This window comes from Microtus pennsylvanicus, chromosome 5 (genome assembly GCF_037038515.1).
Source record: "Microtus pennsylvanicus isolate mMicPen1 chromosome 5, mMicPen1.hap1, whole genome shotgun sequence".
Lineage (NCBI taxonomy): Eukaryota > Metazoa > Chordata > Mammalia > Rodentia > Cricetidae > Microtus > Microtus pennsylvanicus.
Window position 1 is genome coordinate 53,235,856 of NC_134583.1, and position 13,947 is coordinate 53,249,802.

Here is a 13,947-nt window from a genome sequence, read left to right on the forward strand (position 1 = left end):
TAGAAGTCCCTTGCTAGTGGCCCCGAACACTGAGCTGTTAAAAAGAAAGTTGAAGGTTCACAGAGCTACATAGAAGAAAGACCATTAACAGGGAAAATTATTAAGCAAAGCAAAGGATGTTGTAATTTGTCATATCAAGTGACATTTGTGCATGTATGGGCTTAGAGAGGGCTCAGTTAAATTTCAGAACCCAAGTTAAACAAAAACCCAAACAAACAGGAATGGTAGTGCACACTTGTGATCCCTGACCTGGAGAAGTGGGGGGAGGAGGGTTCCTAGGCTCCCTGACCAACTAAAGTAGCCTAACCCAAGGGTCCCAAGTCCTAGAGCAAAAGACCTTGTGTCAAAAACAGAAACTACCTCCTGAGGAGCAATATCTGAAGTTGACCTCTGGCTTCTACATGCATGGAGGAGTCATAGATCTAGTCAGGATTAAGTTTGAGTCATAGCTATGTGGGTGTGCACATACACAAAAATATGTGGGTTTCAGTCTGTGTAAAACAAACCTTGAAAATATCTGATCAAAAGAAATAAGTGGTTTAGAACTTAGTTTAAAGGGGTGCTGAAGAGATGGCTCTGTCATTAAGAGCACTGGATATTCTTCCAAAGTACCCAGGTTCAATTCCCAGTACCCACATGGCAACTCACGACCATCTGTAACTCCAGTTTCAGGGATATGATACCCTCTTCTGGCCTCCACAGTTACCAGGAACACATGTGTGTATGAACATATGTACAGCTAAAACACTGAAACACATAAAAATAAAGTAAAATTAAAATGTTTAAAACTTGACTAAATATTGACCCTCTGAACTCTTGCCAATGATACTACCCAGAAGTAATTGAAAGGAAATGATCCGGTTTTGCAGTTGAGCTGAGATGCACCAGAAAGTAAAATAAATAGCTGAGTGGATAGATAAATGAATAGATGGGTGGATCGATGGATGGAGGAATAGATGGATAGATGGATGGAGGAATAGATGGGTGGATAGATGGATGCATGGGTGGAGGAATAGATGAATAGATGGATGGATGCATGGGTGGAGGAATAGATGGATGGATGAATGGATGGAGGAATAGATGGATGATGCATGGATCGAGGAATAGATGAGTGAATAGATACATAGATGGAGGAATAGATATATAATAAAACAAGGAAATGAAAATCTAATTGAAGAATCTATGTGGTATTTTGATGTTACCTAAGATTCTTGAAAACTTTCTATTTGAAAACTTTCTATTTGAAAAATGTTTAAACTTTGCTAAAAGCATTATAAAACTATTAGACTAAAAAGTGGGAGCCTATAATAAGAAAACACAAAAAGCAGCTTCTGGGACTGGTGAGATGGATCAGTGGGTAAAGGTGTTTGATGCCAAGCTGGGCAGCCTGAGTTCAATCACCAGGACCCACAGGGTGGAAAGAGAGGACTGATTCCCACATGGGTGCTGTGGCTCATGCACGCTCTCCACTGCTCACACAAATGCAACACCAAGTATAAGAAATCCTTTTTTTACATGTATTTACAAACATTTAAAATACTGTAGAAAAGATGAGTGGACAAGTAGATGTCCTATAATAGATGCCCTTTTAAGTTAGAGAAATGATAGCTGGTGGGGGGGGGGGGAGCAGGTGAGAAGGTCCCATGAGCACGGAGGCCACCACCACAGAAGAGCAAGACAGAGGATGTAGTAGAAACTGAAATAGGAAGGAAACTGGAAGACAAGGTCACATGGGGTCTGAAGGCCACAGTGAGTTCTTCTGATTTTGAGTTCTGAGAGCCACAGGAATGGGTGAATGGTGGCAACCGGGAGAGGAAAGGCCTCATATTCAGAAGGACTCTGGCTGCTGTATGGGGGAGAGGTTAGAAAGGGATGTGGGTGGGAGCAGGAAGACCAGGTATGACCCCTGATGCCAGGGCAGCTAGGGATGTGAAGGACTTGGATAAGGTAGCAGCCCAGAGGAGACAAAAACTGGTTAGACCTCAATGTGTTTGAAAGGAGTCAACAGGTTTGCTGCGACGGGATGGGGTGATAAAGAAACAGACAGAGGATCGGATCTAGCACTTTCATCTCAACAGCTGGACGAGGCCATAAGAATTTCCCAGGACAGTAATGGGGAAAGGAACAGGTCCAGGGCAGGCTGTGAATCTGTGAGATGCTTGTTAGAATGGCTGGATATGATCAGCAGGCAGGTGGACCACTATTGTGTTCTGAATTCTAGGGAGTTACCAGTGATGGTTTTACATATCATCAACAGGTGAGTGGATGGGGGGTAGCCTACCAAGAGCCAGCCCGAGGACCCACTCGGCTCATGGAGCACCAGGAAGATGAGGGGAGCCGCCTCCGAACACCTGTGGGGTGTGGTGGAAGGCTCTATTTAAACAGTTCATGGATGGCGTTCTTCCTCTCATGTCTTGTTCTAGAACCAATACTCTTAAAGCAGGGTTTTCATTCTAGTCTATCCAAACCACTACATGGAAAAGGAGGAATGGAGACCCCACCTGATCCAAGACTTCCAGGTCTGGCTCCTTCTCCCATGGCTACTTGGTTTCACCTTCTCTGCCTCTCTGAACTCCCAACTCTAGCCTCATCCAGGCTCCCTACTGCTCTCCCTCATTCTTGCTATATCTTCTTCATCTTTAATTCTACTCCCACCCCCACGCATCTCAGTTCTCAGGTGATCAGGACAGGACTGACGATCTTGCTCCTGGTAAACACTATCTTTGACTTGGAAGAAGTAACGGTAGCATGGTGACCTTGAGCCTGACCTCTAAGACCAGAGGTCACATTTTCACCCTTGTTCTAGAACCAGGATCCAGTCACTCACTCTTCCACGTGACTGTGGGCAGTGAGGGCAGCAAGGCTGCTCCAGATCTTATTCTAGTCTTAATGCTTCTGTTACCGTTGCTCTTCTCAGCAGAGGCACACACGAATGCCACATGTGACTCCCTGTCAAAACTGGAGTCACAGTGTTGGTGAAGAGCCTTCTTTGCCAGCCCTTTCAAGGACTCCTTCCTGGCTGGTATCTTGATGGCCACATCTCCCATGAAGCTCCCTCCTTGTTGCTATGCACAATGAATGATGCTATAAAACCTTCCAGCCCCCACCATGAGCAACCTCCCTGCAGCCACAAGGCAGGTGCCTTGGCTTCAAACACTTCTCATCCTACAATTATGAACAGGGTGGTTTTGCTTACAGTCATCCGGTAATAGCCATGAACTTCCTGCCTGGGTTCAGAAAAATCACTTGTCCTAACAGCCAGAGGCTGTAAAGCCACCCCAGGAAATACAATGGCATGTCTCTGGCACCAGAGTGAGGCCCAAGAGAGCCAGCGTGCCTGGAGGGAGGGCTGTTGTTACTAGGGCAACCTTCCAGGCCTTCAGCTCGCTGTGGAATACTTGTGCTATCTCACTGAAAACTCTATGCTGTGGCACCTGTCAGTCTGATTTCTCGGGACCTGCACATGCTCAGGCTTCGTCTGGCCTGGGGACGTCTATCCTGGGGGAGCAGAGCTGGGCACAGCCCTGTCCTCCTGTGCAGAAATTCCCTGTGAACCCAGCTTGACCTCTGGTTGCATTCGTGTGGCCTCAGTGCAGGGAGAGAGGGAAATGACCTATGTCCATTCTCGCCGCTAAGTTCCTGTTAGTCAGGCTTTTTACTCGCAGGCAAGCCATTGAGAGCGTAGGCCTGGGGTTAAATCCAGACTTGGTAGTTTACTGTTACATGGTCTTAAGAGGAAGTTCTTGCCTTTGTCTCTGTTTTGTTTTGTTTGGTTGGTTTTTTTTGTTTTGTTTTGACCCTCTCAAACTTGAGGACTGTGTTCATGACTTCCAAACCGAGTGGCAGAATATTTACAACTGAAATTGTCCTTTGACCCCTACCTTTAGCCCCTTGCCACATTACTCACCCAAGGAGGCACTATGTGTGTGCATGCACACATGCACATGTGTGTATAGGTGTGTATCCCCATGTGCTTTCAGAGGCCAGACAGTCTTACTCGATCACTTTCTGCCTCATTCCTTTAGGTCTCTCCCTGAGCCTGGAGCTAGGCTTGCAGTCAGCAGACTCCAGTGACCCTCATGTCTCTGCTCCCATCAGTGCTGGGGTCACAGATGTGTGCAGAGCTACACCCAGCCCCCCCCCCCCCCTTTTAACACAGCTGCTAAGGATTTGAACTCATATCCTCGTGTGGTGTATAGCAAGTGCTGAGCCATTTCTCTAGCCCTTACTTAACTTTTCTATGCCTCTGGAGACTGCCTCTAAGGCGGGTGTGATGCTGACATTTTCAAAGGGCAGTTACACAGCTGCAGTACAAGAAGTGGTTAGGGTGACGGCCCGCAGGCAGAGAGTGCTGGCAGAACACATGTGAGGTGTTTTAGGCCTCATCTCAGCTGAGGGCCAGGGCAGGTCATCAGGCTGTGAATAGCAGACCCCTGGGTGCTGGTCATTTCAGCGCTGCACAGCACCTCACCATTGCACCCAAAGAGAAGCGAGGGCGGAAGCGGAGGCAGAAACAAAGACTGCAGACTGCTGAGCCCTGGACTGGCCCCAGGTCCACTCAGTGATCCGTACACCGTCTGTGCTGGGTCCCAGCATCCCCATTTACTTCTGGGTTAAGAGGAGATATCATTGGAAGAAGTATTCAAGCAATGAGGATTGGGTTGAGGAACTGGCTCGGTGTATGCAAATGTGAGAACTAAATTCAGATCTCCAGAACCCACCTAAGTGCTGGCTAGATGTGGTAGCCCATCTGTAAGCTGGGCTCAGACGCAGGGGTCTCCAGACCAGGAGCGAGCTGGCCAGCTAGACAAGCCTGAATCTGTGAGCTCTCTGCTACCTGAATAAGATAGGAAATGATTGAGGAAGACTCCTTGTGTCAGCTTCAGGCACACACGCACGTGTGCACATATATGTGCCTATACCTATACATGTGGACACACACATATATGTGTCTATACCTATACATGTGGACACACACATATATGTGCCTATACCTATACATGTGGACACACACATATATGTGCCTATACCTATACATGTGGACACACACATATATGTGCCTATACCTATACATGTGGACACACACGTGCACCCATGCACACCACACAAACACATGCAAAAAGAGAGAGAGAGATGACTCAGTGGGTAAGAGCATTGGCTGCTCTGGCAGCGAATCTGGGTTCAGTTCCCAGCACCCACATGGTGGGCCACAGCTATCTGTAACTCCAGTTCCAAAAGATCCAACACCTTCTGGCTTTCGCAGGCACTTGCAGGCAAAATACTCATATACATAAACATAAACAAAAACCTAAAAGAACCATGCTTTCAGGGTCCCTCAGAAGTGCAGCAGGAGTTTTATGTGAGTCCCCTCCCGACCCTTCCTTCCTAGCGTTCATGTCCTGCTGGGCACACTAGCTATTGTCCCCATCCCTGCTCCTTGATAAATAGTCTGGTTTTTCCATGCAGTGTTTGTCTTGTGTTGAGAATGTGCAGGCCTGAACTCTGCCAGGCTTATCTTTACAGTGGATTTCCTGCTGCTGGTGGATCTGCCCGCTCCCCAGTGAGCAATAGTTCACATCACCCAAGTGCAAAGATAATACTGACGTTCATGATGTAGGTGGCCTTGGCAGACCCCCGGCTCCTTCTGTCTGGGTGGGAATCTGTAAGCATTAACCCTGGCTGGCGTGCACCCAACATCCCTCTCATGGTCAGAAAGCCAGAACTGAGTTGGCGGGAGTGGGTGGGGAGTTCATTCATCCATCAGCTATGTGTTGGACCTCCTGTGTGTACCAGGCAGTGGATGAGCTCCAGGCACACAGATAACACAGAGGATGGGGCAGTTCTTGAGGCCCAGCCAATGATAACATGAGGGTTTGTTCTGGGGCAACAATGAGGACTGAGCCAGCTGGAGCATAGGAGGAGTGTGCAATCTAATCTAGGAACTCGAGGGAAGGCTTTAGGTTGTGTGTGTGTGTGTGTGTGTGTGTGTGTGTGTGTGTGTGTGCCAGAGGACAGCCTTGAGAGTCACTCTTCAGGAGATATTGCCTTGTCTTTTGAGATAGGGTCTCTCGTTGGCCTATGACTTACCGTTTTAACTAGGCTGACTAGTGTCAGTGAACCCAAGATCTACCTGTCTCTACCTCTGTACCTCCCCACAGCTGTGTGCCACCAAACCTCTCTCTCTCTCTCTCTCTCTCTCTCCCTCTCCCTCTCCCTCTCCCTCCCTCCCTCCCTCTCTCTCTTTCTTTCCCTCTCCCTCTTTCACATGGGTCTGGGAACTGAAAATAAGTCCTTATGCTTGTGCAGTGAGCAATCACTGACTGAGGCTGAGTTTTAGCCAAAAGCTCTATGTACTGAACATGAGTCCTAAATGGCAATTGCTGGGTCTGTGGGAAGAGGAGGGTCCTTTGCCACTGTGTTCAGTCCGTTGGGCTACACCTAACATCCAGAGCATCTCCTGACCATGGGCACCCCAGAAAGCTGGTGCTGCTCCTCTGCCCATACATGTAACTGCATAGCATTTGACCCCTTGCCAGGATACCAAGTCCCCGTTCTGATCATAACTAGCTCATTCCAAGGGAACTGTCCTGTCCCCATCACCCCAGCCAGCAGGCCTTTGTGCTAGCAGAGATTTTCTCCCTTGATGTAGCTAAGCCCATTGGCATTTGCTCTGATTAAAATTATGGTATGACTGGCATCTCTGAGATTCCAGGCCCAAAATATGTAATGCAGCCTAGAATGATAGGAAAGCCAAGCATTCACTGACAGTAACCCATGTGCTGCCAAGACGACTGGACTTGAGTCCCGGCTAATGTTTGCACACTCTAGGTACAACAGTCCCTGGCTGGAGAAGAGGTTTCCTGCCTTGTCTGGGTACCAGAGATGGGTTAGGCATGAAGGCCTCTCTCTTCTGCCCTTCTTCACCTACATCCTCCAGCTGGCCCAGCGCTGGCCATGGAGCGGCAGAGCTCACCAACAGGAAAAAGGCAGTAACTGCAGACAAGCGATGGGGCCAGACTTCGCCCAAAGCAAACCTCACAAGCCTGGGGTTTGGAACAGGTTCTGAAATGACCGTCATTGTCTGGCTATGTGGAGCAAGAAGTTGCATGGCGGGTGAGATAACGTGCAGGATCTGGACTAAGGAAGCCGGTTTTCTCCAGGCACCTCTGTCCAGAGAGGAAGCCAGGGCCCCACCCCCACGCACCCCCCAAAGTCTCTGGGGGTGAGTCAAATCTCAGCAGTGACTTCATTTCCTCTAATTGGGAGGCTACAGACTCTCTGGAAGCTTCCAGCCAGTAAACTACACTGATTGCAGTGTGGGAGCCTCTGATATACTTGATCGTACTTTCCCTCGGGGACCCTGGTGGCCTAGGGGAGTGACAGCCAGGGGTTGGAGTATTTGCTCAGGAAGAGGGATGTGTTTTTAAGATAACATTTAATCCCAAGTAGAGGAAAGTTTCCAGATGTCTCTGCAACGTCCATCAGTGAGTGAGAAATGGGTGAAGGTCCCGCTTGTTGACTTGCTGAACAGCTCCAGCTATTCACATATACCCCACACCCCCATACTCCACCCACCCACCCTGCACACACCCTCACCTGTGACCTCCTTCCACTGCTGGGCTACTTCCATGCTTTCAGGTCTTATGCAGCACTATAGAAAATTAGATGTGACTATCTACATCACCATGTGTCCCCCTCTCCCCTCTTCTGTCCTAAGACTGTGTCCTCTCTGAAGAAGGACTTGGTCTTCTTCAACATGCAATGACTTGGTATATGGACCTTGTACAAAGTCCTGTTTGTTTCTTCTTTACCCCCAGTGACCTTCAGCATCCGGGCATAGACCTCTCCCTCTATTCTCCCCTTCCTCCCCTCTTCCTGAGTGGGCTCCATCAGCTGAGATGGTCAGTTTTCTTTTTCTTTCCATCAGCCCAGAAGCAGGACTGCACCGTAGTCTTGGGAGCAAGACCACCTGGGTTTAGATCCTGGCTCCGCGGCTTTCAATCTGACACCGTGGACCAGTTGGTTACCTCGCAGCTTTGTGCCCTGCTTTCCCCATGTGGGAAGCGGTCAGAATGAAAGCTCTCTTCTATGAGCAGTAACAGTTCCTGAACTTGAGAAGCCAAGCACACGATTGTGAGTGAGTGCTCCACAGTCGTGAGCTACAGTGATGCTGATGATAACACGGGAAGCCCCTCCTCTAAAGTCCCCTGCATTCTTCCAGGCTTTTCCCTGTCTGAGCATGAAATAGCATGAACCATACGACATTCTGGCTCCTTATTTCAAAGTCCAAGTTTACGCCATGGCCTGAGTGTCTCTAGAAACAGACACTGGTTTTCAGTAATAAGACCCCAACTTCAGGGCTGGAGAGATGAGGAGTACTGGCTGCTCTTTTGGAGGATCCAGGTTCAATTCCCAGCGTCCGTATGATGCCTTGCAAACCACCTGTAACTCCAGTTACAAGCTCTTGGCCCCCTCAATACTATAGCAAGCTTGTAGCTCTTAGGTGGGGTGTGGCTAGTAGCTTGGGGGGTCCAGTGGATGAGTTTGGGCTTTAGGGGATCCTAGCCACAGGAAACTCCCTGCTGGCTAGCTAGAAAAGCCAAGGGAGTTGGGGAAGGGGCCCAGGGTTTTGTTCCACTGGGGAGGATCTAAGAGTGAGGGATTCTGCCATGTGTCTGTTCATTCACCTCTTAAGTCCCCTTAAGCAAGCTGTGTTTCAGAGTTCCACCAAGGTTGCAGGAAGATAGGCCCACATATATCTTGCTTATCCATCAATTCATAGGCTCATGAGTTGTTTGAGTTTGGGGCTAATGTCAATAATCCTTCCCTTGGTGTTCATGGAGATGATTTCGATTCTCTTGAGAATATGAACCTAGGAGTGGGATGGCTGGCTAATATGGTACCCCTGTGTTTAGCTGATAAAGAAATTGTGATACCAGACTGCTTGAAATCATTTGCACTAATAAGGTGTGAGATTTGACTATTTCCAGCTCTTGGTTCATGTGCCCCCATCAAATTACCAGTGGCAGGGAGTGACCATTCACCGTGGCTTATTTTTTGCATTTCCCTAATGCTGATAGTTTTGGGATCTGTTTATATCTTGACTGGAAAAAAATGCTATCTAAATTCTTTCTCTGGGGTTCATTTGGATGTTTTATTTTTTATTTCAAGCTGTCAAATTTTATGCGTGTTAGATACAAGATAGCAGAACTTCTCAGTTATGTGTCTTGCAAGTATTTCGCCCATCAGTGGGACTGTCTTTCCCTTTTGTCTTTTCCTTTGCCAGGTTGGGGAAGGGGGGAGGGGGAGACAGGCTAGCCTGGGCTCACAGGCAGATGCCACCATGACTTTCTACTTTTTACTTCCTTGGCAATACAATCTTTTGAAACATCAGTTTTATCTTAAGATTTATTTTTATTTGTATGTGATGGGGGCGGGGTACATCTGTGTGCTGGTGCATGATGGGCCAGAAGAGGGTGTCAGATCCTCTGAGCTGGAATTACAGGTGGTGTGAGTCACCCAACATGGGTGCTGGGAATGGAACTCATGGCTTCTAGAAGAACAGAGAATGTTCTTGGCCACTGATCCATCTCTCCAGCCCCAGCACCAAAGTTTTTAATCTTGTCGAAGTCCAGATTGTCAATAGATTCTCTTGTTATTTGGCTCTTGGTCTTAAGGAACTATTGGCTACCTTCAGTCACAATAATGATGCTCCACACACTTCCATGACTCAGAAGTACTTCCTTCTTTTACTGTGTACTTAGTGTTGCTGGGTTATGTAACCCAGGGCCTCGCATGTGCCAGGCTGGCACTCTACAACTGAACCACTTTCCAGCCCAGTACACTTCCCAAACATGGTCCTATAGACACAGCCCTCTGCGGAAAAACAACACTTCATAGACCCAGCTCACAGGAAAGGAAGCTGAGAGCTGGGGGTACCAGGCCCGGGGTCAGATCTGGTCCAACCTCACTCAGAACCTCCTATCCTCCCAGGGCTTGAACAGTATCTAGTCTGTGATGGACCCACAGGGAAGGCCCACCAGGTGGGTGACTAATGGACCCTAGCAGATGCCCAGCATGCTGTGGCTGGTGAGGTGGCACCCGGTGACAGACCGCCTGGACACTCAAGGTTGCTAAGTGTCCCCTTTCTCCCCACAGTGTCTCATTGTCGGAGGAGGACCATGTGGCTTGCGCACTGCCATTGAACTTGCCTACCTGGGAGCCAAAGTGGTTGTAGTGGAGAAGAGAGACACCTTTTCCCGGAACAACGTCCTGCACCTCTGGCCCTTCACCATCCACGACCTGCGGGGCCTAGGAGCCAAGAAGTTCTATGGGAAATTCTGTGCCGGCTCCATCGACCACATCAGTGAGTAGAGCTGGGGTGGGGTACTTCATGAAGGTCTGGGTCTCACTGTGGGTGGACCCATCTTGGGGTGGGGTACTTCAGTGAGTCCAGGCCTCACTGTGGGTGGACCCACCTTGTCACATCAAGGAGCTCCCCTGGCCCTTTGAGGACCATGCATCCGGATGAAAGACTATGCTTAGTTACTTTGTTTTGCCTGTGAAGGGATGCTTCACAGAAGTCAGTTTGAAGAGAGGTTTTATTTGGGTTCACGGTGTGAAGGGACACAGACCTCTCGTGGCAGGAAAGTGAAAAAGGCAAGCAGCTTCATGGCTGATAGTTCATATCTGGGCAGATGCGGAAGTGAAGAGAGGCCCGGCAGAGGGACTGGGCTATAAACTTCAAATCCCCTTCCTCCCCCAGAGGCTCACTTCTTCCTGCTAGGCCACATCTCCTGAAGGTCCTGCAGTCCCCTAAAACAGTCCCACTGGATGGGGGTCAAATGTCAAAATACCTGAGCCAGGGGTGACATTTCACATTCAGACCATGACAGTGTACTTTGTGGCTTATTCTGGGCTCCGTGCTGTGCCCCATTGGTCACAGACTGTGCCACACACTGCCTGCCAAAATACCCGTCTCCAGGGCCTAAGTGCTTGACACATAATAGATGAACAATAAACATCTGTCGGGTGGATGAATGAAATACAAAGCCCAGGGGTAAGCAGCGGAGTCTGTACGCTCCGGGAGTGTGCTGAGATTCTGTCAGTAATAAAATGTGCTCTAATAGTGTGAGTCACGTTCCCAGGAGGAATTTGAGAGAGAGAACTCACAAAGCCGCTAACAGGGCCAGATGGTTGAGACCTTGTGCAGAAGCCTTTGGACACTGTGCTGCGAGTCCTGGGGAGGAGGGCAGGTGGCTGATGAGAGGAGTGACGTCATTGAACATGTAATCTCTGACGGAGGATCGCTAACCAGACGACAGGGAAGGCCTCCTGTGTGACTCCGTGGGGGCTAGGAAGGGAAGCTGAGGATATAGACCAGGTGCCAGGCAGTCTGAACACCTGTGCGGAGCACGGCTTCTGTTCTGCTGTTGGTCACCTGTGGAATCTTGAGATAAGAACTGCGCAGACCTGCTTTGGGGAAGGCAGTACCCCACCTCCTCGGAGCTTTGCAGGGAAGAGGTCTCTGGGCATCTTCAGATGACAGTGGAATGTGGAAGTCAGGCAGGTCATATGAGAGTCAGGTGAATTCAATACAAAGATGTCTCTTTCATTCCTTACTTGGCTGAAATTCCTTTCCTCAGGTCTCAATTTTATCTCCTATAAAACAGGACTAATGTTGTCTCCTTGGATTGCTAAGCTTACACAGCACCCCATCTGCTGTGTGCTGAACATTAAAGCACTTTGGGTCTGGTGGCATAGGAGGGTGCCGTGTGTGGTCCTCAAACCTGAGAACCTTGTACTTCTCCACGGGGATGGGTGAGAGCGGAGCCCAAAGACCCATGTCCATATGAGACCAATGCTGATGGGAAAAGTGAGTGGAGTGCGGGTGGGACTGGAGAGAATTATCAGCTACTAAGGGTGTAATTTATTCAGACGCAGAAGAATTTACCAGCAGCAACCCCAGAGTTTATTCCCACTTTGGGATGAGAAAATTCCACAAGTCCAACGGAAAGAAATGTGCATTTGCCCAGAAAGCCACAGCGTGAGCTGGCAGGATGCGTTGACCCACCCAGAGAAGGAGGCCTGTTGCTTAGAATGTGGAGTGAAGGCTTCAAGCAGTGTGGAAAGGATATGGCCTTGTCCAGGGCAGCTCTGGGAGAATGAAGGTGGGGACTTAGAGAGCACCTCCTGGGTCCCGGAAGCGAGGAACCTTGACACTGTGAGGTGTGGCCAAGCCTTCCCTGGAAGGACTGTCTCCTTAGCAGGTTGTAGCCAGCTGGCTGGCTTCTGTTCAGACTGCAGGCCATCTCCAGCCACAGCTGCATCTTCATGTTCAGCTTTGCTCAGCTTCTCTTTACGTCCTGTGTTAGAACTCTTACTTCCCAGCACTGTTCTGCCAGCCCTAGGTTCTTAGCAGTGGTCTGTGTCCTGTGCCTGACACAGAGAGGTGTTGACCAGCCCTTCACATGCTCATCTTCCCTTCTTAGCATCCCCTTCCAACTCTGGTCCCTCTTGCATATTTCTCCCCTTCTCCCTCTCCTCATCACCAGTCTTCCTGCGCCTCACCCTGGACCCCACCTTCTCTGGGGACCTCATTATTGTTCCTTGGCTCAAAGGATTTGCTCTAAAAGAGGAAGTGTGAACTGTCTATCCCCCTGCTTGTCCACCTCCTTCTGCCACCACACTAAAGAGATTTTTACCCAGTCGCTTCCTGGCTCCCAGGTGCCCTGGCCTCATGTGGACTTCATTGTCCCCAGTCTGTCCAGGGATTCTGATGCTCCCGATTGTTCCTCTCTTGCAGCCCCAGCCCAGGCCCCATCGTTCTGTCCGTTTCCTTCATTACAGAGCATGTGCCCTGTTGCTGTGACTAAGATGGCACCTGGCATGTTGTGGGTGCTCCACGCATATGAAATAAACTGCACCCACTCGATGCAGAGAAGCCAACAGCAAGTTTACAGTTTCTCCCTGTACAGGAAAATAGTTGGAGGGATGCCCATTTGTGCTGAGCACTGGGGAACGAACAAGGTTGCGCTCACTGAAGGCATTTGAAATGGCAAGAGTGGAGAGCATGGAGCCCAGCTGGTGGGAGAATTCCCTGCCTTGTCCATTACCGTTGGAGAGAAGGAGCTTTAGGCATAGACCTCATCCAAAGAGCCATCTGATCTCTGACTTTCCTGTGGCTCCTGCCTCTCACTGTCTCCTCTGAGAGACTTTATGTCATCAAAGCCAGAGCCCAGCTCAGCAAAGGTGTAGGAAAGACAGATCTTCCTAGTTAGGACAGCCTGGTCCAGCTAGAGCAGAACCTTCAGGTCAGACTGAACAGGATCCCATCTGCTTTTTGTTTCTTTATGGCCCTGAACAGTCACCTGGCTTTAGCAAGTCTCAATATCTCCTCTATTAAACGAGAATAAGAAGGATGCGTGAGAAGCCCTGCAGTGCCTAGTACAGACTCAGCAGGTGCCGTGCTGAGTTCGGAGGCCACCAACCACACCTGCACAGCACTTACACACAGGTGGTACCCAGGCATTGCTCCGAACAGTCATCTCTCCCTTCCTTCCCGACAGGTATCCGTCAGCTACAGCTTATCCTGTTCAAGGTGGCCCTGATGCTGGGAGTGGAAATCCATGTGAACGTGGAATTCGTGAGGGTTCTAGAGCCTCCTGAAGACCAAGAAAATCAAAGTACAGTATAATTTTTCTTCTCTGCCTTGAGGGCAGATATTCCAAGTGGGAAGCTGTGCTGGTAGCTTTCAGAGGCTATCTCTGCAAGTTATTTTTGCTAGGAGCTGTTTGGCATACTTCCATTGACAAATACTTTACCTTTTTTGACCATTTCTGTGGCTTTGGGCTTATTCTTCAGCTCCCAGCAAGGGCGGATGTGATGGTGGAATTACTATTACGCCATGAGGCCTATAATTTGGTTACTCAGTCCCTAGGAAAATAC

General features: G+C 49.2%; 1 protein-coding gene across 7 annotated transcripts in view; it reads left to right on the forward strand.

Moving 5' to 3' along the window:
- The window catches only part of Mical2 (microtubule associated monooxygenase, calponin and LIM domain containing 2), a 199,170-nt gene that overhangs the window by 74,034 nt on the left and 111,189 nt on the right, over positions 1-13,947 (forward strand). For all 7 annotated transcript variants that reach the window (XR_012910591.1, XR_012910592.1, XM_075971915.1 and 4 more), the window contains 2 exons: positions 10,159-10,366; positions 13,569-13,685. Coding sequence is in view for 5 of the 7 variants with exons in the window: in XM_075971915.1 (XP_075828030.1) it covers positions 10,159-10,366; positions 13,569-13,685 (325 nt within the window). In the remaining 2 variants the exon portion in view is untranslated. The remainder of the gene's footprint in view (positions 1-10,158; positions 10,367-13,568; positions 13,686-13,947) is intronic.